Here is a 25,548-nt window from a genome sequence, read left to right on the forward strand (position 1 = left end):
CTGACTTCAGTTGTCATGGAGGCTGTATCCATGTTTTGAGATCTCTCTGATGGTTTTACCCTATCCCTCACAGAGCAGCAGACCATTATTCCCAGAAGGTGCCAGCAGCAGTATGCACCATCTTCTTCCCAGCACAGGGAACTGTCATAGAAGTAGTAAAGGAGGGATGGCGAGTATCTTCTGCCTGATGCAGAAAGCTGCCTGCTGATCCCACTGCAGCTGGCATAATGGGGGAGGTGGTACTGCAAGTTGAGCCAGACTGCCTTGTACTACTCATTTCTCTTACCACCACTTAAAAGAGCATGTGGAATAAATTAAAAATAACTGTTTGGAAGAGTTCTGTGATATTAGCTGGGGCCTTTTTAGTGTCCGTGATAGACATGATGTAATCAGCTTTCTAAAAATATGGATCTTGCAAGTTAGCCCATTAGTGCATAACAGATAGATAGTATTAGATGCATAAAAACATTGTGTTTCCTGAATTTCCTAAGTTTAAGATTAATGCCACTATTGCAACATAATTTTAAGTCAGTGCTCTCTGAGATTGTTACCATACAACCATCTTGTATAGTACATCAGCATAATACAGATGCAGAGCAACACCTTGAGCACTATGCAACAGTATGTAATTTCTTTTACTTAAGTAAAGGACAAAACTGAAGGTTGGATAACATGAGCAGGAGCTACGTATGGATGAATTACATGCAGACATAGTGCTTACCCCATGTAAACTCTAAGGCTCACTATGACCTACCAATACAAAACACTGAGAGATACTATTCTGTAATTTCTATAACAATAAAGCAGTCACCTTTGTGCTACTACTGCCAGAGACTTCACCAGTGATATGAGGCACAGATAACCCTTAACTAACTCACTGTACAGCAGTAACAAACATGCCAGTCTGTTCCAGTGTATCCTTCTACTGTGCAGTGCAACTATGCCTATCACAGTGAGGGCAGCTAGAATGGGATCATTATGGTTCTGGTCTGTCGATGCTTCTCAGTTCCCAGAAAGCTAAGCTGCCTTTGATAATGGTCTCTTTTTTGCTGGGAGATTATAGGAGACTGACTTTTTTGGAAAGTCACTCTGTCAGTGCTCCAATTGCTGTGCTTATGCTTCGTGTAAGGGTATTCTGATCCCTCAGTCTCTGTACCTAAGCGGGAATGCTGCCAAAGGACTACAGTCCCTATGATAACTCTTCCTGTATCCTTCTACTTCTCTCCAGTTCCCTCTACATTTTCTCTTATTGCTCTGTGTTCCTTACCACTTGCTCACCTATGTTCCCTACCACTGCACCACAGGCATTATAAGACTGAAAATATTTGGCTATGTAAAAAGAGTTGTGTAAAAGGATGTTCTCAACAAAATCACCAGGTGACTACAGCTTTTTCAGTCTTTCTCTAACCTTTAAATTGCGTAACTGCTTGCTGGAGTACTTCATTTTCCTTCTAATTGTCATGCTGATTTTTCAGTGATGCTTTTAGAAGAAACTCAGACTCTTCTGAAGTGTTTTAAAAACTATATGCATGCTGCTTTCCAATAAGAAATTAAATTCTGATGAAAAGCTTTCTGAGGAAAGCAAGCAGAGGTCAAAGAAGATGTACAACATCCAGACTCACAGTGGTCAAGGGCAGGGCCTAGACTAACCTTTCAGGACCATAGTTCAAGTTCAGTGGCAAAGCATGTTACAGATGCTAGGCATCTTCTATTATCAAACTGTACCCAAACTTTTTGCCTTCTTTAGAGCTCTAATTTTGTTGCATTTGTTTTATCCTCTCAGGCATCTCAGTTTAAATAATTCTAACCTAGAGTTACCAACCATATCAATTAACTTACATACGATAGTGTTTTGTTGGAGATTCATTGAGTACTGTGCTAAGTAATGAACGGCTAAGAAGCAAGCATTAAAGATGTAGTTCGTGCTCCAGATATGTGCAAAAGAAGTCATAAGAATCAGGTGAGTTTTTAAGCAGCTGTGTATGAGGTCATGCTCATGCAACCTCAGATTTGGACTAAACTCTATATCCTATGTCCTTAAAAACAAACATTTTAGATGTCTTGGGCTTCCCCATGTCAGGCTGCACTGTGTCGGGTTGTGTGATGAGCAGCCTGCTTGGCACATCTCTGCATGTGAAAAGGGAGGGCCTGCGTCAACTCGGTAGTCTTGGCAGAATGGCTGCTGTCCCCAGTAGCAGTTGGACAGTGTGTCTCCTGGTAGTGCTCTTCTGAGCACTGGAAGGAGGCCCGCCCCACGTGCAGCACACTGTCCACGATTTTTTTCCTCTACTAAATACAGCAGATTAAAGGATCCACCAACTGGTGACATCTAGCGCAAGTGGGAAAAGGCAAGCTGCTCTTCCATGAAAACGCCAAGTATAACTGTAACTTTGGAGAACTGTGAAAAGCTTGTTAATACTGTTAATCTTGTACTCAAGACCATGAGATATATAGGCCTGGAAGAGGCATAACAAATGCCAAGACAATCCCATTTCCAAGTTGACCTAAGCTAGTTAACTTGTAAACAGAAAGCTGCTTCAACCCTTGAAAGATCTGGCACTGCATGATAGGATGCTGGAACAACCATTTCTCCTTCAACACGTGCTTCCTTCTCCATTCAAAATCAGTGCTGCCAGTGAGCCCTAAAGGGGCCTAATTTTCATGGAATGTTGAATTCTATGTTTTGGAAGCTGAGCTTCCCATTATGATGCCCCATTTGGATGCTCACAGGCAGTCATTCAAAAAGCCTTGTCACCTTAGGAACTGTAGATCTATTTAGAAATGAAGTAGCCGAGAATATTGAACGTTAAACAAAGGTGTGGTAGTTGAGGTATGATGCATGAAGAAACAATTCTTACTCACAGAGGACTTATGCAATACCATTGATCACTACTCAGCCATTTTCATGGATGTTAAAAATCTAACCATGATTCAAGATTAAGACAAAACAAACAGGCCAGAAAAAATCATGTAGTATGAAACTTATACAGTTCTTAAAAAATGAATAATATTTGAAATGACTCAGTGACTGCTATCAGGAAAACTCTGGAATAATCATAGCGTAAGAAGCAAACAAAAATTACTTGTATTCATAGGCACTGTTGCTGTGTAATTATCAAAAGGCTGAGTCAAAACTGAACAAGTCTGTCAGAAATTCAGCATGTGTCAGCAAATATTTCCTAGCTGATAAAAAACATGGCAAAAATCTCTCATAAAGAAATTACCAGCTCTCTTGCATATCTGAATGATATGTAATGGGAATAACTGAATACAGTCAGCAATTGCGTGAGGAAAGAAGCCACATTACTTTTATTTTTGGCTGTGCCTGAGGTCAAAAGTTCTTTTGTTCTTTCTTTACCTCCCATTAGAGCAAATATAGTCTTCTTTTCTCTTAAGGCTCTTTTTTCCTATCCAACTTTTTTTTTTTTTTAATAAAGTAAAAATGTCTGTCTCTGTTTCCAAATGTGACTGTGTTGGCTCATTATTATTATTTTCAGCACTTGAATGTTAATAAAATGTTGTCTCATCCTACACTGTAATGTTTTCAAAGGAGAACACCTCTTTAAAGAGGCAGAGTACTGGAGCTGTAATTTACTGAGTTAAAACTTCAAACAGCAGTACTTAATGTGCATGCTGTTTGAGTACTAACCATACAGCAACCATTTACAGTGTATGAGGCTACTTATATAATGTGCTTTATTTATTAATGCTACCACAATTTTGTGTACTACTGCTTTTTCAGATATGGAACATCCGCTCCCTTTGTTTTGCCTTTCAGATTTCAAGCTCTTTGGGGCCAGTATTATTATTTACTTAAAATTGTTACTATTCCACCAAAAGCAACTGGGAGTTCATGCATTAGCTGCAGATGCTTACAGCTGCAAAAAGTTTAATAATAATATTAAGTGTATGTGTGATGTTATGACTATGAGCTTGGCTCCTTCTGTGGAGGCTATGAACTATAACATGAGCAAAAATGTTTCTCAGATTGCTGTTAACTAGGGGTTGAACTGTAACAAATCTGTGGTTGCTTCATGGTTGTCACCCTGTTGTTCACCGTGACCGTATGAAATTTCACAGTGACAGCAGGGCTGGAACTTGGTTCTGGGTGCTTCACAAATCTTAGGCCTGTTCCTACTAGAGGAAGGGTTCTGCCTAGCTTTGGTGTTAGCTGTATGGGATTATACTAGCTGAGACTAGCATGTGTAGAAGAGGCTAGTTAATTACAACAGTAGTTGCAACAGTAATAGTACTGTTAGTAGAGCTGGTGGCTTTTATTGACTCTAGGATATTAAGTTGGTTTATCCCTTCCCAATGGTTTGCAAGAACAGTAAAGACTTATATGACAAGGTTTTTTATACTTGACTGACACACAGCTCTTTATTTCTTGTATATGAACAGATTTCACCAGTTATTGAAATCCCAGCAGGTAAGATGCTTAGGGATAGTTATCTGATCTCATGGCATATGTTTTCACATGAGACCATGCAGCAAGCATGCATTTGTGAATGGGATCATACAATTCAGCATCCCCAAGAACACTGGCTTATGCAACAAGGGACAGTACTAGGCTACCTCTGTGAGCTAGGCAACCTGACTATAACTTTCTTCAGTAGCACTGTGCTGGAACCACATGCACTTTCCATTGTTGCAACCAGTGTAACAAAGTTTAATGTTAAGACCCTAGGGAAGGGGAAGGTAATTTTGCTTTACCAAACAGATTTTGTTCCCTCCCACTCATTCTTTCACCAATTTCACTTGCTCTTTCTTACTTACATATTCACAAGATATGTGTTGAAGTGTATGTGGCTAGGATTATTTGTGGCAACATGAAGATAAGAGATGCCAACTGTTGAGTCCCCAACATGTCTCCTGTTTTTTTCTTGATTGGTAACCATATGGTGTTTTTTGACTGTATCTTTTGTACTGTTGAGGAGTTGACAGTGGCTACAATCTTTGCCTCTCCATTCTCTTCCATCTCTGTAAGCCAGTAGGCAACATTGTTGATTTATGGCTCTAATCCGTTCTTTATCTTCGTGTCACCTTCTCTTAATGATTTTAATTTGTACTTTGTTTTCCAAAACTGTCTCTCTTGACAAACTGCACATACAGGTGCCGATATCATAATGGCTTGCATATTCGGAGGTGCCCACAACACATAACATTGTTTTATTCCTTCTTTCATTGTTTCTTTTGGTGCTTTCACAACACATACATTTTCCTTTATACTTCATCCAAACTGATCTTCATATTCCTGTTCCTGATTCCTACAGATCTCTACACAACTGATTGATAGGACACAGCAACATCTTTTTCCAATGTAAAGCTTGTGCCATAATTCCTTTGAATTTTCTAGTTCTTGAGAAGATGAGATATACCATAAAAGCTGTAGGCATATGCTGTGTTTTATTGTATCCCATCCTGACAAGCACGTCACTTGAAGATAATCCTATGTCGTACCTTCTATGTTTATCTTTTCTGGCCCTTTATTAATTGGAATCTTGGCATGAAAATAAGACTTTCATGCTCCTCTTAAAAGCATCAAGAACCAAAGAAAAACTAGAGGAAAAATACAGACTTTGTTTACTTATTTTGTAATTCAATGATAAAAGAAACAGAGGAAGAGTATGTGTGTGTTACATATCATAAGCAGAGTAGACAATGTATTATTTGAAAACAATTTTTTTTCTTACAGGGGAGTTTTTTTATTTTCCTAAGAGGCATATCAGTTCTTGAAATGAGAGTCATAATACGTATTCTGCAATAACAGCTAATGTCTTGAGAGTATCTGGCTCAGTCATTTGCTCTGCAATACTATGGGTATTTGGCTTGGGCTTTTTGTTGAGGGGGGTTCTGTTTCTTTGGCTGGTTTGAGTTAGCTGGTTGATTGCTTTCCTAAAGAAATTTGTGATGATGAAGTAAAATAAATTGAATTGCTACTTAAATTAAAAAGAAAAAGGAGATAGGGGAAAATCATTTACAGTTATGTTCCTTTTTATAGAGGATTTTGTTGCTTGTTAATATATGCATGTGATAGTAGATTATGTTCCTTTTTGTTTTTACAGATACTTGTATATTTTGATTAGCCTCTACTTTTGCAAGGCTAAAATTATAATAGCTAGCAAGCGATGGAGCAACCTTGTTTTTATGAGAGCTTAGGTGGGGGAAAGGTCTTTCACTTCCTTTCTCCAACTCTTGGAATTTTCCTATCAATACAGGGATGATTGAAAGCAGTGTGTGGAAAAATATTAAAATTTAAATAGAATAGTTAAAGATATTTTTAACATTCCTATTAGGTCTGTCTTCTTTTTACTGTGAGAGGAGGTGGCTCAGTGGGTCTGGCCTTTCCCTTCTGGAGCCTATTTTTGCATTATAATTTAGGTCATAACTTTTTAGAACCTACATATCTAAAGCCAGTTTCTAATTCTACCTATTTTAATTCTGAATTTGAGACATTGTGAGACCTCATTTTACAAGAGTATTTAGTAACTCATAATTTCTGTGAAAGTCTCCAAATCCAGAACCTTGTTGTATATAATACAAAATAGACATTTTTGTCTACAATCTTCATAAAAGAGGCTTTATAAAAATGGCAAAGCATATCTTGAAATATATATATAAATTTGAACTTAGGACAGTATTTTTCTCTAGATTACAACTCTTGAAAAAATAGTTCATTTTGCGCCTCAATTGTTATTACCACTTCCTGTTTCTGTAAAGTCAGACAGTGAAAAATTGAAAGGCTGTATTTTTTAAGGTGTTCTTTTGGAGGAATTTGATAAAGGATAAAGAGAACACTTTCTTCAGAAAAGAACTAATCATTTCTTATGTAATTTGAATTTAGATTCCCATCTTCTTTTCTTCTATTTCTTTGTTTTGAGTTTTGACTTTCCAGCTGGCTTTACTAAAAAGCAATGGCATATATCTCAGGCATTGCCTTCTGTCAGTGAAGGAGCTGAAAGTGAGTGATGCACACACTGGGGCAGATTACATTTTCACGCTGCTTAAATGTGAGAATTATGGGGGTCTTAACTAATAATCATAGTGTCAGACTTAAATGTGAGCGAGGTAAAGTATGAACTGAGTTAGTGCATAAAGGATATCTGTCTAATTTGCAGTTGCCAGTTACCAAGGACAGAAGTGATTTTTAACAATGTGTGGGCACCCTAGAGAAGATCTTTGTGACCTAGCAGCAGCTTTAAGGTCATTCTTATCAGATTTGCTAGTGTCCTTTTTTGTTTTTCCATCACCCTTTTTGGGTAGCAACAAGGAAAGGTAGTGGCAACCTTATTCCAGTGTTTTATTTGCCAGACACTTACTCAGGCTGAAATCTCCCTTTCTGTAATTCTCCTCTTGTGTCTGTGTGAAGAACCATATACAGAGCAAAATGAGATACTATCTCAGGGAAAGTGATGTGTTTCTTCCTTACAGTTCCAGTGTTTAGGACTGTTCATAGTTACTGCCTTCTTCCTCTGTAAGCACGGTCCTATGTCCAAGCTGTGGTGCTGTGTCCTAAAAACACGAGACTTTGACCAAATAAGATAATTTATGTGGGTGTTCTCATGAGAGCTAGACTGTGAAAGTCACTTCCATAACTCATGAGAAGGACCATCTATTTCCCCACTTTTAAAGGAAAAAATGAAAAACAAATTGCTTTTAGTTTTGTAAATTGTTCACGCACGTTAATATGACGCACCTGTTGTGTTCCTATTCCTATGCGTAGCATTACCAGTATTACATTACCAGTATTACTTCAGTTCTTTGATAAATCAAGCCCTACAAGCCTGGGAGGAAATATAGAGATTATTATTGTAATATCAGATTTTAAATACTATAAGAATGTGCTTCCTCAGTGGAAAGCATATGAGTGTGCAGGTAAAATCTAGGTCTGCATTGGCTTCTTATGTAATAGTGAGTAGGGATGGACAAGACAAAGTCAGACTTGGATGATCCTTAGAGTGGAGGCTGTAGCCCTGCCTATCCTCCAGCACGGAAAAAGAACGCTTCTTTTGCTGTTTGAACAACTCTATGAAGAGCTGTTTTTCAACTATTCTCTGTCCTTGAAGAATAATTCTTTGTTTTGGACTGTAACTTTGGGTTAGTATTGGGATCTCCCATCTGGGACGGGAGATTCCTACTTTGACTAGCTGGCTAAAGCTGGGATTCATCCATCAGTACGTGTTTAAACTGCTGTGTAATAATAATTTCTTGTGGAAATAATCTTTTATTTGTCACCCAGAGCTACAATTTGTCACTAAAGACTGGCACATGCCAGCTCATAGGAATGCAAAATAGACTTCTGAAAAAAGCCTTAGAGCTTTGTAAGTTTGAAAATTTTTGAGAGAAAAAAATTTAGTGACTCTCTAAGTGTGATGCTGAGAACTTCATAAATAATTTCACCCCAAAAGGTAATCTTTCCAAAAAGTTACAGATAAATTAAAAAATAAAAATGAATTTTAAAAAGCTGTCCTCTTAACTGTTGTTATTTATTTCCTCTCTCTGGTGTTTGGCTGTGCTGCTGAAGAATGTATTTCTAAGTGAGAGGTACAGCCTGAATCTGCAGATTCTCTGTGGCATTGAACTATGAAAGAGGGTTTGTATGATCATGGCATGAAAAGTTTCATGTTAATTTTTAGAGAAGATGAATAACTTTCAGTTGAGGTGGCAGACTTGGTCTTGGGGATCTGTATTTCAGCTCAGGTTTCCTGACTTAGTCTGACCGTAGACAAGTTACTTAATCACTGTTCCTTGATGCTCTCTGTACTATGAAGATGAGAATACTTACTTTCTAGCTAGTATTAGTTTGCGAAATGTGTAGTGGCAGGAGCTTCCAGTATTTGTACAGCACTTAACATGAATGATCCTCCCATGTTAGGTCACGTAATGTAATTGTACAAGAAACAGTTACTATTCATAATACTGTGAGGGGGAAAAATGTAGAAAGCTTGCTGTTTTGACTGAAACTTAGTTTTTGTTTGCAGAGTGTTATTATTTGTGCTATGTGGGTAAGCCAAGCACTCACTTTTAGGATTAAGTGGGGCTTTTTTTCCAGTGCCCAGCTACTGTGTGTTTTTCTGCAACTGGCAAATGTGTGTCATTACTTTTTATTGCCTACTGTGGTCAGAGATTAACTCTCTCTCAGTTGTCTCTCCCCTTTCCTTGAGGCATCAGGGATGATTCTTCTCTCATAGTCATCTTGCTAAACAGTGTGACATCTGGTGTCTGTCTGCGGCACTGCACCACTTCAATGTTCGTTGCTGAAAAATGCAAGCATTTTGTGGAATTATATAGCTGACTTTCAAATGGAGCACTCTTTTATTTGAAACTCATTTGTTTTCTTAGAAGCATTTAGAACTACAACATCAGGATATATAATTTCAGTCTCTCTTAGCTAAAAATTTCTCTGAAGTATTGAAAGTTACAATACATCTAATTCCTTTCATTGCCACCTCTGAGGAAATAACTGCTTAGAATTGTAGATTTGACAAAAAGAAACATTGACATTAAATGAGTAATTTAGCTTTACCTCCTTTGCCTAGTGTAAATGCAGAAGCAGGAAAATGCCCCAAATAAGCTACCTTTATCAAGTACCTAATTAGCTGAGCTCTTATGCTTCAACATAAGACAGGTTATGAATAGGATGATAAAAAAGGAAACCTTCCATAGTCTAATTTTTAGATGAAGAAAAAGCTTTCATCTGATCATAGCTGTTGGGTTTCCTGACAGTGCCACAGCCTGTGAATTCTTCCTCATTAATACAGCTATGTGGAACTTGAGGATTTCAGTTCATCTCATATTTTGTGTGGCTTTTGGTTTTGTCATCTTCTACAGCTTCATGTGATGCAGCTTTGTCCATGTTAGCAAGTATAGAGGCCCAATAGGAGTGAATTTGTAGAGTGAAATGATGCTGAGGACCTGATATCCAGGCTGGACACATTTCAGGTTTCTACTTTAGACTAGTTCCAGTCTTGTCCCAGCGGCTGAGCATCCTTAGCATTTGAACGGCAATAGATGCACTCTGGAATGCATCTTCTGGTTTTGTTCCATGCTATAGGAATCCAGTTTGCACTAAGACTACTTGATAATGTAACCCAACCTACAGTAAGTGGGAATGCTTGGGGAATTTGCTTCAAAAGGGTACTCCCCATCTGAATTAAGATGCTGATGTAAACTCATTCATTGACTTCTTTCTCATTTGTAGCTGAAACCGCTTGTTTCCCTGCTTTCTTCCACATCAATTCACCAAAAGGAATGGAGATTGAAATTCTGGGACATATGTCATAGTAGCTGTAAGGCTTCAATTGAGAATGTTACTGCCATTAGCATACTAATTGAACTTTTTTTGCCATAAAATTTTGAAATTTTATATCTCTGAGTCTTTCATATGTTCCACATAATGAAACAGTTTTTAGAAGCTCTTATCCAAAATTCTTAACCTCACAGATGGCACTGGAAACTAAACAGGAAATCCAACATGTCAATATAAAAAAAAAAAAACTAAAAAAAATGAAGTGCGCAGATGTGATTCATTAATCTTTGTTAGCAGCACTTAGACAAGATTATTGAATTCTAATAGTAAAATACTAATGAGGAGACTGAGGTATTCCATCATAAGAGATGAGATATTTTCACTGGGGTTAGGCTTTTTGGATGCTTTTCCTGACTTTATCATTGACTTGCTGTATGACTGTAGTCAACTCAGTTTTGCTTAAAGTCTTCAAATTTTTTGTTTAAATAACAAAGACTCCCCAAGACATGTATTATGACATCTAATTTAGAGATCATGATATCATAACACTTACGCTTCAGAAATGAAGTGTTAGAAAAAATGTTGAGATCTTCAAGTGAAAGCTGAGAATAGCTAGAAGAAACTGTTTATACTGCTAAAGTACTTTACTGCCATAAGTGGTAAAAGAACATTCTCCCAAAGAACTGTTTCAATGTTGCATGGTTTCTCAAGCCTAATAAAATCCTGCTGTTCTTTCTGTGCAAAAGTTAGTTTTCCTCCTGAACCCTGTTGAGTAATTATTTGCCAGAGTCACTATAAGTATTAGAAGAATGACACATACAGTGTTTGATCATACTATTGAATATAGCTTTGAAGATAACAAAAAAAACTCAAGATGTATTTCACATTCAGCGTTACTTCTGATGTATTTAGACACAAAAAAAGACATTATTCAACTTACATAAAGTTCTGCTTTAGTTCATACTACCTTTTTATGATGTTAATTTGAAAAAGTCTTAACATGCATTCTTATTTCTATATGAATACTTGAAAGGGTCTTCCTAACAGTTAAAATAAAAAGAGATCTGTAACTTGATTGGACATAAATTAACTCAGGCAACGGCTTGTTAAAGTTTATAACTAGTTTGTCAACACAGCGGGTGTTTGAAAGGCAATGCAACATAGCAGACCTAGCGGACGTGTATCTGTCCTGAACCTGAGTCAAGACTTTCAAGAACTGCATGATTACACCCTGAATTTGTGATCAATATCCAGAAGTGGTTTGATCTATCTTTCAAACAAGCACAGGCATTTTCATGAATGCCTACAACAGTATTGCTAATTCCTACAATTTTCTAATGAGACATTGCAAGTGGCATCTTATATAAATTTCAATTCTTGAAATTATATTACAGCTTCATTTTTCATTTAAGAAAAAAGTTCCTGTTTTTCACAGTTACAAGTACAGTTCAGGATATATATCTTTAAGGCTTTTAAATCTGAAGGTGTTATTAAAAAACTAAAATCAGAAAACCAACCTCTTTTCCCCTCCCTCAGCTGTAAGGGACTGTTTTTCAATTCTGGAACACTGAGGTTTTCAGAGTGCCAGGGCTTGTTGTTAAAATGATCACTTTTCTTAAGTAGAAATAAGACACGGTGCCATAGTTTAAGGGGCATTTTACAGGAACACCATTTTCTTTAGCACATTTTTTTCTCAACTATATGTTTTTATATCTGTTCAATTTTCTAAAGCTTCAATATTTTGTTTAAAATGGTCCTTATTGTCAGTTTCAATGTTTCACTCTCTCTTTCAAAATCAGTTTGTAAAAGTCTATATGTAGAGATGAAATACGGTGTTAAGTTCAGCTGTAACAGAATCAATATTTAGCAGGCTTCTGCAATCTGTTCAGGACTGTTTAAAAAGTAGGATATTCTTTTAACTACTGCATTTGAGTTAGAAATGAATATATTTCACAAGTTTTAAACATCAGGAGACCTAGGATTTGAAAATAGAACTTTAGTCCATCTTCTTACACAATGTGAAAAAAGTTCATAAACTTACTAAATACAAACAATTGATATCGATATTTAGCATTTTGTCAAGTTGCAATCCTTGAGGAATAAATGTGTTTTCCTAAAAAGTCAGCTCCTTTCAGAGAAATTCGGTCAGGTGAATATGGTTGTGCTTGATGCCATCAACATACAAAGTCAGTGGTATGCATTATAGAGCTAATGCATGTTACTAAAAGAAATCCCTTCCCATTTTTTCTGCTTTCATAGGGTATGTTTTAGGTTAGAGGTAAGAATTATAGTTAGGGCCAAAGAATCAGCCACCAATATTTTGTCATAATTTGTAATTACAATTATGTCTAAATTTCAGCAAATGGAAGATCATGCTTTTAAGACTGTATCAAACATTTTTACCATATTGTAGAAGAGAGAGAAATCGCCTTTCACCACTGAGTAGGTCTGTCCCTCATCTCCAGCTTTATCATTCTTAAGAAACTCAAAAATTGCAATTCAGTAGTCTTCATCTGATGTACAAGAGCAACTTCTAGTAACTGGAATAAATTTTAAGATTCTTTCAATTGAATGATATAAAAATTACCATCGCAAGATATGTTTCAACATTTCCATAAGACTTATTTTGTCCACCTTGTTTTATGATTTGGAAATGTTTTGAGCAAATAAGGAAAAGTAATTGAAAACTTAACTTCAGAACTTTCAAGGTCAAGTTACAAGTTGCCTGTAAAATACTATATGCAATACATCAGTTCAGCAATTAGTGGGAAACAAATACTCTAATTTTTCATGTGGAGAAAGTAGTGCATTCCAAAATTAACATTAGTACTATGAACTGCAAGTGATGACATATTTTCAAAGTTCAAACCAACTGATTTGGGCATGTTCTCTACCTTTACAAATATTCTTAATGCAGTTTCATCATTGTCTTGAAAATAAAGGATTTTCTTTCTCTTTTAGCTGTGCAGTAATGCATAATCACTACATGCGTTTTCTGTATGTGTAGTTTTAATCCTCAGCAGAAAAAAAAAAAACAAAACCAAAACACCCAAACCCATTTCAGCCTAATTTTTTATCTTTTCATCAATTGAAAAAGGAGTTAAATAGATTCTTGGCAATATACAAAGCTGTTGTCCTATCAGCAGGTGTTAACTTAGCTGTGGATGAATCTTGCAAAAACAGTATTATTTAATTTGATGCCAAAATCAGGCAATCTGTGTGAATCTTTATTGGTAATCATATTGTGGTACTTTTTTGATAATACTATGGATTACTTTTGTTGCTCTTTGAATAACTGCATTGTTATGCCCTATATTTTTTGCATATCCTATCAACAAGAAAAAAAGTTTAAAAAAATTTATTTTTAGAAATGTGCTAGAATTGTTTTCACAACCCTTGTCTTACTGACAGTTTATCATGAGCAACAGAGAAAATTCTTCTCCATTAAATGCAGTAATCTGCAGCAATTATTGCTGTCTGTTGCAGTATGTTTTGAGGTATATCTTGACTTGTCGATGGAATATTAGGCATGAGGTCAGTATCATGAGCCTGGTCTCAGTACTGATGTAACTAAACCAACCCTGCTTTAGGTTATGATCATTCTGTCTGCAATGTACCTGCAGCTTACTGTGCCAGTAAGTTGTAAATACTATACCTCATACAGTTATGATAAATGATAATGCTTGTGATACATGTACAGGACAGATCCTCTTTAAATAACAGAAAAGATAATATAGCAATGACCTTTGACTGCTAAAGGCATTGGCTCCAGAAAACATCCTAGTCAGCCAGCCAAGAGGCAGAGAATGGCCTCCATTCACAGCACTCAGCCTTTGTAGAGCAGACTGGCTGCATCTGTACTGCATAACACTTTGCTGAGGTCTCCTCTGAGTCCCAAGGCATTATTACTTTTCTGCCTGTTTATGCTTCAGAAAGACTGCCACAGTTCACCTGACTAATGACGTGATGCAAAGGGTATATATTATATTTCTTGAGGCATAGTATGATGGTGGTGCCTGAAGGCTGCAAACCTGATGAGACAGTGCTGGGGGGTTATTATAGTGTTCAGGAAGCCAGGAGCAATCTCATCCATGCTGTCTGTAGGGAATGGTCCCTGCAGTGAACTGTCTACAAAACCTCGCCTGATTCTGTCTCAGAAAGAACTAGCTGGCTGAGTCCAAAAGAAAGCCCAGGAGCCAAGAGATGTACATGTGGTGTGAACAACCATAGTAGACCATAGATCTGGAACAAGAGAGCGAAGTTATGTAATAGTATTGGTACACATGAGGTTATTCTATCTGCAGCTCTGTTGGTTAGACTAACTTTTCCTAAAAATATATTTCAGATGTGTCCTTTTGGGGTTGATATCAGTTCAAGGTATATTGATAAATGTGTGTTTGTATGTTCGTATATAGATATTTTTAAGGTTCTTTTGATTTTAAACTATTATTAAGAACTAATACGCAGAATTGTTGCAAAAATGACTCTTCACTATAGGTTATCTCGTGTCTTTGAGAAATCCCTTTAAAAGACTGAATAATCATAATGTGACTTTCAATTATTCCTACTTCATTGTCTCATTCTGAAGTTCTTCATTCTAGTCAGCAATATTCTCAGCCTAGAGTTTGAGAAAGTCCTACACCTTAACTCTTCTCTGAAACTCTCACCCAGCCTTTGTCCTACTCTCAAAACACCCACTATTGAGTTACTAGAGCTATAACTGCACTACTGCTCTGGAGTTAGATTAATGACTGCCAGTGCAGCACAGGAAGAGTCAAATTATCTTAAAAGATACCAGAAATGTAGAAGTGGAGTTATAAGAGACAGTAAGAGGTGTTATTCCTCTCTTTCTGCTGCATTGTCTCAAAACAGCAGCCAGTGCAAAGCATACTCTTGTGTTATGTAACACGTCAACAACTGCGTAGCCCTCTACAGTCATCTTGGGAGGGAAGATGATCAGCATGAGCACTGTCTTCTTTTCCTTTCATAATAAAAGATCTGGCAACCTCCCCTTTGCCCCTGAAATTATGGGGTATAATCAGATTTGAAGTGGAAGTGTTAATTATGTGCATTTGAATAAAGTCTTTAAAATATATTAATTTTCTTTTCAGTAGGTTCATCTTCTTTTCAAGGGACTTGCTAAATATTTTGTATTTATTATTTCTGTACCTTAGTCTAATTTTCAGAGAAGGATGATGATGATGATGATGAGATCAGTAAGAGATTAAATGACTGAACTTCTCGTGCAGAAGAACAAGGAAATGTTCAGAGAAAATCACTGTATTTTGAGGAAAGGTGGGGAGAGAGCACAGAAACCCTAAACTCGCTACCCTGTCTCTCTCCTGACCATACTTCCTCAGATGATGGCTTTTAAATGAAGAGTAAAGACCTATCCAAATTATAGATTGGTTTGAAAGACCGTTATTAGCCCTGCTTTGAGCAGAGGGTTGGACCACATGACCTGCAGTGGTCCCTTCCAACCTGGATTAATCTATGACTCTATTCAAATGCTAACTCTGCACAGGAACAATTTGGATTCTTTAGTAACCTCTTTTGTAAGCATTTCCTCTTGAGGCTAGGTTCTACAGCTTTGCTTGGCTTTGATAACACCTTTCATACTCCTTTTGTAATTGCATTATATTCTCATATGCCATTCTTGACTAATATCCATGTTAATCTGTATAATTCAGAATAAGAAGCTACGACCAAGCTCTTTTCAGGTGTTCCAGTGTTCAAGAATAAGTCTATGTGAAATAACCAAAATCAACAACCTTCTTCCCTACTAAAAGTGCCCAGCTCCAAACTATTCTACAAGAACTTTCCATCTGTGTCAGGTAGAAAGGTGAAGCATGCAGGAAGTACCTTTTCCTTTAACTTATATAGCACCCACTCAGCCCTGTGAAAGTGGGGAAATAGATAGCTATTGCAGAATGCCTGGAAGGTGTAATATTTAAGAAAAATAAATACTGAAACTTGGTATATAAAGGAATTTCATCAAGAAAATTGTGAAAAACATAGCTCACAACTCTTGATGCTATTCGATATTTTGCAGTAGCATGCAAGTAAACTATTAAGACTGTATATGGTTTTTGGTAACATAGCAGTGCAGCAGTCTAGCCATTGTGAAGTATTTGTTCTCTGCTTTTGATCATTGGTTTTTGATCATTTGTTATTCAAATATGAAATTCCCAGCAGTTCTCACAATTTTCCATTCCATAGATGGTTTTATTTTTATATAAATTTGCGATAAATATTTGTATGTTGTTTTAAAAATATTTACACAATGTGTAGTAATTAGGTGAGCACTGTGGTGCATATATAAAAACTACATCTCGTCCATTAATTCTAAGAGATTCAGTCCACAGTTGTTGTGAATTGATGTATGATGAATTGACTTTAGTGGACCTATATTGATTTATTTTAGCTAAAAGTTTAATCTGAGATTAACTGTGTGTTTCAGTATAATTGTCTTTTCACATTACTGTCCATGCACAGTGCAATAGATAACAGCTGGAATCTTTGAAGATTTAAATTAAATGGCCAGTAGATACTTTGAGACTGGTACAAAATCATAGAATCCCAGAACCATAGAATTGTTGATGTTGGAAGAGACCTCTGGAGATTGCCTCATCCACCCCTCCTTGCTCAAGTCAGGAGCAAGCAAAGTAGGTTGCTCAGGGCAGTGTTCAGTTTGTTTCTGAGCACCACTAAAGATGGAGGCTCCACAACCTCTCTGGGCAACTTGTTCCCATGTTTGACCACACCCACATAAAAAAAGGGTTTTTTTATGTTTAAATTGATATTCTTGTATTTCAGTTTGTGACCATTGTCTCTTGTCTTGCCACTGGATAACACCAAGAAAGAGTCTTGCTCCATCTTCTTTACTCTTCCCCATCAGTTATTTATACCCATTGATAAGATCCCCTCGAACCTTCTCTTCTCCAGCTAAACAATTCTAGGTCTCTCAGCTTCTCCTCATTTGAGAGATGTTCCAGTGCCTTAGTCTTTTTCGTGGCCTTTACTGGACTCACTCCAGTATGTCCATGTCTCCCTTGTACTGGGGAGCCCAGAAATGGGCACAGCACTCCAGATGTGATCTGACCAGTGCTGAGCAGAGGGGAGGGATCACCTCCCTTGAGCCACCGGTGTTGTTCTCCCTAATGCAGCCCAGGATACCACTGGCCTTATTTGCCACAAGCGCACATTGCTGGCTCATGGTCAGTTTGTCCACCGGGACTCGCAGGTCCTTCTTCTGTAAATCTGCTCTCCAGCTGGTGCACAGGATTATTCCTCCCCAGGTGCAGGTCTTTGCATTTCCCACTGTTAAGCTTCATGAGATTCCTGTCAGCCTATTTCTGCAGCCTGTGGAGGTCCCTCTGAATGGCAACCACCTGTTGTATCAACCACACCCCCCAACTTGGATCATCTGCAAACTTGATGAGGATGCACTGTGTCCCAGCATCCAGACCATTAATGCTGATGTTAAACAGTGTTGGTCCCAGTATCCATCCCAGGGTACACCACTAGTGACTGGCCTCCAGATGGATTTTGTGCCACTCTTCACAACCCTTTGAGCCCAGCATTTCAGCCAGTTTTCAGTCTACCTCACCATTCACTTATCTGGCCTGTACTTCATCAGTTGGTCTATGAGGATGTTATGAGAGACAGCGTCGAAAGCCTTCTCAAGTCGAGATAAACAACGTCCACTGCTCTCCCCTCATTCACCGAGCTAGTCATCTCATCATAGAAGGCTATTAGGTTGGTTAAGCATGCTTTCCCCTTCACAAATCCATGCTGACTACTCCCAATCACCTTGTCCTTAATATGTTTGGAACTAGCTTCCAGGAGGATTTATTCCATCACCTTTTCAGGGATTGAGGTGAGATTCACCAGATTCAACTCCAGGTGGTCTTTGGCTTTCCTAATCTCTAATCCTTATCCCATCCCTGCAGTGTCTCTATATTCCTCCAGGGCGACTTTACCCTGCTTTCACTTCTTGTATGCTTCCTTTTTGTGTTTAAATTTTGTCACGAGCTCTTTGTTCATCTGTGCAGGCCTCCTACCATCTTTGATTGACTTCCTCTAAGTGGAGTTCGACCATTTGGGGTCTTGAAGCAGATGATCCTTGAAAATCAACCAGGTCTCCTGGACCCCTCTTTTCTTCAGGACTGTTTTCCATGGGATTCTTCCAAGCAGATCCCTGAACAGGCCAAAGGCTGCTCTCCTGAAGTCCAGGGTTGTGCTCCTGCTGTTTGCCTTGTTCCCTCCTCTCAGGATTCTGGACTCCACCATCTCATGGTCATTGCAGCCAAGGCTGCCTCTGACCTTCGCGCTCCCAATGAGTTCTTCCTTGTTTTCAAGTATGAGGTCCAGCGGAGCACCTCCCCTCATTGGCTCCTCCATCATTTGTGTTAAGAAGTTGTCATCAATGCACTCTAAAAACCTCCTGGATTGCTTGTGCCCTGCTATGTTATCCCTCCAGCAGATATTGGGGTAGTTCAAGTGCCCCGTGAGGACCAGGGCTTGTGAACGGGAGGCTTCATCCGGTTGTCCAAAGAAGGCCTCATCTGCTTCTTCCTGATCAGGTAGTCTGTAGCAGAAACCCTCCACAAAGTCGCCCATGTTGGTCTGCCTGCTAAATCCTGATCCATAAACTCTCAGCTTGCTCCACACCCATCTGAAGACAGAGTGCCATGTATTCTGGCTGCTCTCTCTCAGACATGATATCTCCTTCCACCTCACTGTCCTGGCTGGTCCTGCCTAAAGAGCTTGTCTCAATTCATGGAGGGGCTGCAGTTGTGTGAGCTATCCCACATTGTCTCTGTGATCCCAGTGAAATCGTAGCCCTGCAACTGCATGCAGAGCTCAGAATCTTCATGTTTGTTCCCCATGGTGTGTGTGTTAGTATACAGGCACTTCAGAGAGGCACTCAAGTGTGCTGATTTCCCAGAGAACAGAGATGAGAGCTTCCCCCATCATGCTGTCCTCCTGGCACTTCCTTGTTTATGTGTGCATGCTTGAGGTGGTCCCCCTTCAGCCCTGTTTTGTTGATTACCAGGTTTCTCTTGTCCACATCACCTTGGACCATTTCCTTGCCAACGTGATCCACCTCTTCATCACTTGTGTGGGTCATTATCTCCATCCTCATTTAAATCTCTCCCCACCAGCTTGGCCAGCTTGTTCGCAAAGATACTTTCGCCCCATTTGATCTTCCTAGCAGTCCTCAATCCTCAGATAGGGTCCTACAGTCATAAAATCCAAATCTCTCTTGTTGACACTAGCTGCGCAGTTTTTGACCCATGGCATCTGTACGTTCCTCTTCAAGTCCTTCCTCCTAGCAGAATCAAAGAGGAAATCACCTGGGCCCATTTCTCATTTTATTTTTTTAATTTAATAACAGTTTAATAACAATAATTTTTAATTTAATAACTGTATTTTCTAAAAAGCAATTAGCAAGTACCATGCCAACTTCTATTTCCATCTGACGATTAAGTAACTGCTCTAAGCATGTTACCAGGACCCACACAGAACTAACTGGTAGTTTTAGATCTACACAGTAAAATAAAGAACTTTCTTTAAAATAGTACCTTGCTGTTCATACAGAGACATGGATTCTTTTGTCAGGAAAGAACACTTCAAGCAATAATTGTTTTCTCCTGGGCAAAACATTCTTATGAATCTTTAAGCCATTTCCTCGTTAGAGCAGCTCTGTACGTGGAGGATTATCATGACGGTAAACAAATTTTTTTGAATAAGCATCCAAGAACTTCAGCTGGGAAGCAGAGCATTAGCATCAAAATTCTTGAGAGAAGAGGTGATATGTTTGTCGCATTTAGAGCCATGTTTCTGATTTAAAGACTGCTTTGTTTCTATGTGGTTGCATGAACACAATATACAAGAAAGGGAATTAAAGAATGGACAAACCCATGACTTCAGTATTGAACTATGAAGAAGATGTCCTGGTATAGAAACAGAGATAGCAATGGTGCAACAACACACTGATATTTTCTTCCAGCCTTGGCCAAGAACAGGGTAGCATGGTATTCTTTTTGTCCTCCTGCCATCATTTCAGGAAGGAGGCCTCAATGTGGAAAGATGTAGAGCTTTGTCCCTTTTGTGGGTGTGGAGGTCTGATATATAATAATGTGGTCTGAGTGTAAACCATAGTTCTGGAGCAGAATTGTTTTACATTTTATTGGAAGAGTCTCTATCTAGCTATTACTACTGATTGTGATTTCTAGTATGTTTATAATTCAGTGAAATTGGGATCTAATCCTAAGGTATTTTTTATTATGCAATTACAGTGTCAGGCTGGACTTCAAACTGAGTCAGCCTCTGTTTCTCCTTCTTTGTATTATGTGGAATACTGAGATAAATTGGGGAGTCAGGAAATACTGGTGATGTACGGACATACGGGAGAGTGGATAGCATAAAGTGGAGTTTGGAGAATTTTTGACTTGTCCATTGAAAGAATGGGTTAGTAGCAGCTTTGGAAATAGGTATCTTTCATGGTTTGCAAATGAAATGTGACTAACAGTGAAGACTGATCTTTCTGTCATGACTGTGTTTGCTTACTGCTGGTCTCTTCTCTAGTGATAGATTTTTTTTTCTCCTCACATTACCAGTGACATTTTAGTGGAGGCACAGGGAATGTTTTTTATCTTATTAGTCTTAATTGTGTTATTCCTTGATTTTGAAGTTTAAAAGTTGCAGGCTTTCCTTGAATAGTCTAGGCTTGAAAGGAAAACAGAATGCCATTAAAAATAGATATATGTGTGTGTGTGTTTGTGAATTTATAAAGGAATACATAGCAATGAAAAAGAAAAAATGTGAAAGTATATTATTTATTTATTTACTTCTGTCTCTGACTAGACTATTGTCAGGATAGATCCTCATTCTTGTGGTGGCTTTGTTTATAGCACTACTACCTGGACCCTTCTAGAAAAATTTGACTAGCAGGACAGTAATAGAACTTCCTTGAGCCGTGGCACATATTGAGTGAAGATATAAAAGAAGGTGTCAATCCTGTGTGCCCTCACAGCAGTTAGCACAGTTACAAGGTAGAACTCATTTGTGCTGTCAACTTACTGGCTATTTTCTCTCTTATAGATAGGGCTATTTTCTCGTAACTAGTTGAGAAACAGTAAATTTGGTAGAATTTGGAAACTCGGCTGTCGTCTGTTCCTTTTAAGTGGCCTCACAGAACTTCTGAGATGGATGCTGAGTCTGAATTTGCTCGAAATCCTCCTTTAAAGTCACGATGCCATAGGACTGAGGAGTTCAAGAAGTAAGCTTGTTATAACTGCACATTAACATTTTTTTTAAGAACATAGAAAAATAGTGGCTAAGATGCTGCTTTTTCCTTAGGTTATTTGTATTTTGAGTCTAGTATACCGTGAAAAATCTCATAATGGATGGATGCTACGTTGACACAGAGCCAAGGGAAAAGCATTGCAGTAGAAATTGTCCGTTGACTCTGTGACTGCAAGTGTGGAAAAGCAGAAAGAATTAGATAGCATTAATTCAAGATACACAGTAAAGCCAAGGCACAGGATTGGTGTATAAACAGCTTTAACTGTATATATTCATTTCAGTGGCTCTGGAAACAAATGGAAGATTACTGGGATAAGATTAACTGCAACAAATGCAGGGAAATCTATGAAGCAGTTGGAAAAGCTTTTTACAGTAGAGCAGTTAAATCTAGTTAATTGTGTTTGATTTTTGTTTTCATAATTACTTGCATTGTTCCACTGAACTCCTTATCTTCCTTATTTTCAGATAAAGCCACTGAAACTGCTAAGGTTGCAGATGTTCCACTGGAGAACAGATTAAGAGGAGTCATTGGCTGGTTTTCGACCCAACAGTCTCACCTACATCCTGTGTTTAGACTGGCGAGTTACTTCCTTGTCCTTATTTTTTTCCAACACATGTCATGCTGTTTATTTCAGCATACATGTGTTCAGTTAGCACAGTTGGTTAGGACTTTGAAAGCTATCTCAAGAAGGACACTACCTGGATTTGTTTAAATGACGTGAACGGTCGTATGGTGTTTTTATTGACAAGATAGATTTAGTTGGCAATGTCACATCCTCAATAGCTTCACTTTTAGCCTGTACTATGAAGCTGCTTTCCCACTCCTTTTAGGCAGGTGACAGTCTGATTCAGCAGGACCATGGCTTGGGGAGCAGCGGATGCTATAGGAGAGGTCTGAAATGTAATGGCAAGCTCATTTCTGTGCTCAACTCAGTGTTGTCAGTCACTTTCTTTTCGTGATCAAGCTGATACCAGTGGAACTGAAAAGAAAACCTAATCAAAAAATTGCAGTAACTTCATTCAATTTTTTGAAGATGGTATGTCAGGTAAAAATCTGTACCAAAAAAGGCTATAGTAAATAAATGATCAAGTTCAAAGCTTTTGCATTAAGCTAAGCATCTTTATTATCATTAATAGACCTTTTACAGAATTGCATGTGTAGATTTTGTCCAGTTTGAGAAGAAATATTCAATAGATACGGTGATTTTATACTCTGAAAACCAATATTTTAGACTCAAGGCAAGCTATTCACAGCTTTGGGGGGATGGGGAGAAACAGCAGATACTTCTTTTAAAATAGTTTATGGCTCTTTTCTCTTTTAAAACACAAATAAATGAAATATATCAACATCTCCTAGGGTAATCCATCCCAAACTTACTTGTCTGTCTAGGAGTTTCCCCAATGTCATCTTAGTTAGGTAAAAGATGTGCATCAATGTGTAGAATTATTTGGCTGTTTTGTCTGAATGATGACAATTTGTAAAAAACTGAATGGGCCACATTCCTAGCTGCACATTGCAGCTGAACTGGGAGTTCAGTGTTCCTCCTTATATTTCCTTAATTTGTTAAGGTATCATTCTCCTGAAAATTTTTAAGAGTGTACTTGTAACAGCATGATTTCATAAATGTTTTGTGTTGAGTGTTACTTTCCTTCCTGGGGGTTTTACAGGTATCATTAGTAGGAGCAGTATGAGACCAATGCTTGTTGCATTACAAAATTTAACTGCTGGAGAGTGACCCAGCTTTGTCAGTTCATCTTTTCAAAGTTTTATTTTTACATGCACAGATTGATGTCAGTGGTGCACTCCCTGTTGTTACAGAAAAAACACATTTCTATCTGAAGTAAGTGATTCTGTGCCCTTCGTAATATATATGCATATAGCGAGTGTGGAACACAGAAGCCAGGGAAATTATCTATGTTTTTCAAGTAGACATGTAAAGGGCTCTCTTCAGAGTAGTTGTACTAGTTATGTGATGTAAGGCAAAGAAACAAAATGTAATCACTGTCCAAATACAGTGGATAAAGATAAGGGTCCTCCACAATTTATCTACCAAATGTGTGTCTCTGTCTAATACAGTGACTCTCATACTACAGTTTTTAATATTAAGTCTGTCCACATATTTCCTGCAAAATCTCTGTGGTGAGACATTCATTGAGTTGAAAAGCTGACACAGTGTAATGCTGTTTGTGCTGGCTCTGGACAAATGATATTCCATTTTATCAGTTCCAAGGTCAAGAGTACTATCGTGGCTTTTAAACCATAGTGTAGTAAAGTGGGCGCTATTGAACATTTGAGGAACACCTGCTTGCTGCAGCCAGGTATCTCCATCAGCAAAGTTCTTTGTCTGAGCCCATTTCTCTTGTTTATAACTCTCATTTTTGCTGTAATTTGATTTCAGAATTAACTTTCACCCCGATATACATGGATGGAGTTGTAGAGCTCAGACATATTTTCAGTGTACACAGTGGTGATTTTTAATATGTTTGTATAGAAATGCTTTAAATGCTGTTTTCAACGTCAGTGCTTGTCTAAGCACAAGCCAAAGGGTACTGATATTAAACACCTTATACTGCCACAGTTTGTATTTCTTTTCCTATCATGCTGCTACGTGGATTCTTTTTTTTTTTAATCTGAATTCATAAGCTCTTTCACACAAAACGTGAACTAGATTTGCATGGATTTAATATCTCCTTTTCCTTCTCAATCTCCTCTAGCCTAAAAGGAGCCTTTCTATATTTTCCTCGCTTTACAAAAGAAAGCAAAAGATATGAAATGTTGTCTTTATGCCCTGCATGCCTGCACAGTTATGGGAATATTCATTTTCCTATGAATAAAAATCTTCAGATAATTTTGCCTTCCCTGTGTCTGTGAAATGCAAAACAACTATTTTAAACAAGTTAAGGTCCTACTGATTTTGTTTGTTTTTGCTTATAAAAACAGTGATACTCTCCAGAATCGCATCCTCCTTGGGTATTTTACTTTTTTCCGCTTTTATATAGCAATTCATCAGCACTGCTTTGAGATTGGCAAGCTGAGTTATTTTAATAACACGCTCTCCCACCTCCAGTCTTTACCTTCTTCCCTTTTTTGATTCACCATCTTGAGTTCTTGACCACCTGCAGCCAGCTTACTGATTCACTGGTATGACCCTTGCTCTTTGGGAGCAGATTGAGAAATACAGGTAGCTTTCGCTTATCTGCCCAGAGCCACAATCACACATAGGCATCAAAGAACCCAGAATCTCTTTAGAGTAAAAGGGCAGCAAAAAATAAAGAGAGTTAAGGTCTATATGATTAGCTTAGTGTGTGTTTAGGTGATAAGATGTATTTTATTGACTTACTCTGTTTTATGGAACTTCTGAAACTTACTTTATTGTAAAACATGTTGTGCATAATGTTGAAATGGGAATTGCTTTCCAGTTGCAGTAACTCTGCTTTTACCTTGTTCTTTTAACTCTGTGGAACGCTGGCAAAGTCTACCCTTTCTCTAGAGAGACATGCTGGTAATACCTTTTTTTCCTTTCCTTTTCAGGGATTAATATGTGGGAGGCTGTGGACTATTTGCTTCCAACATAGGAACAGCACTGGGTTGGCAATCTCCACTCCTGAGAGAATGCTGGGAATCTGCAGAGGGCGACGGAAATTCCTGGCTGCCTCTCTGACTGTCCTTTTTGTTCCAGCCATTACCTGGATTTATCTGTTTGCTGGGAGTTTTGAAGGTAAGAAGGGAATAATGGCTGAATGATTTGTGTGAGGGCAGAGAAGTGCAGATCAGTCATCATTGGTTTTATATATACAAAGCTGTTTTGACTTGCATGGGAAATGGCTCCCAAAGAGCAGATTTGAACAAAGGGCCTTTCTTACCATGTTCTCATTGCTGAGGAGGAGGTAATTGCTGGCATCAGTTGCTTGATTTTCCTCTTGTTTTTGAAAATTTTTGAAAAGTGAAACAACAACAAAAAAGATTTCCCTTTACTCATTCCTTC

General features: G+C 38.1%; 1 protein-coding gene across 4 annotated transcripts in view; it reads left to right on the top strand.

Annotated features, from left to right (window-relative positions):
* Window positions 1-25,548, top strand: part of LARGE1 (LARGE xylosyl- and glucuronyltransferase 1) — a 287,833-nt gene that overhangs the window by 61,266 nt on the left and 201,019 nt on the right. For all 4 annotated transcript variants that reach the window (XM_064513273.1, XM_026117942.2, XM_064513280.1 and 1 more), the window contains one exon: window positions 25,095-25,281. In XM_064513273.1, coding sequence (XP_064369343.1) covers window positions 25,176-25,281 — 106 coding nt within the window. In that variant the 5' untranslated portion in view covers window positions 25,095-25,175. The remainder of the gene's footprint in view (window positions 1-25,094; window positions 25,282-25,548) is intronic.

This window comes from Dromaius novaehollandiae, chromosome 1, assembly GCF_036370855.1.
Source record: "Dromaius novaehollandiae isolate bDroNov1 chromosome 1, bDroNov1.hap1, whole genome shotgun sequence".
Classification (NCBI taxonomy): Eukaryota; Metazoa; Chordata; class Aves; order Casuariiformes; family Dromaiidae; genus Dromaius; species Dromaius novaehollandiae.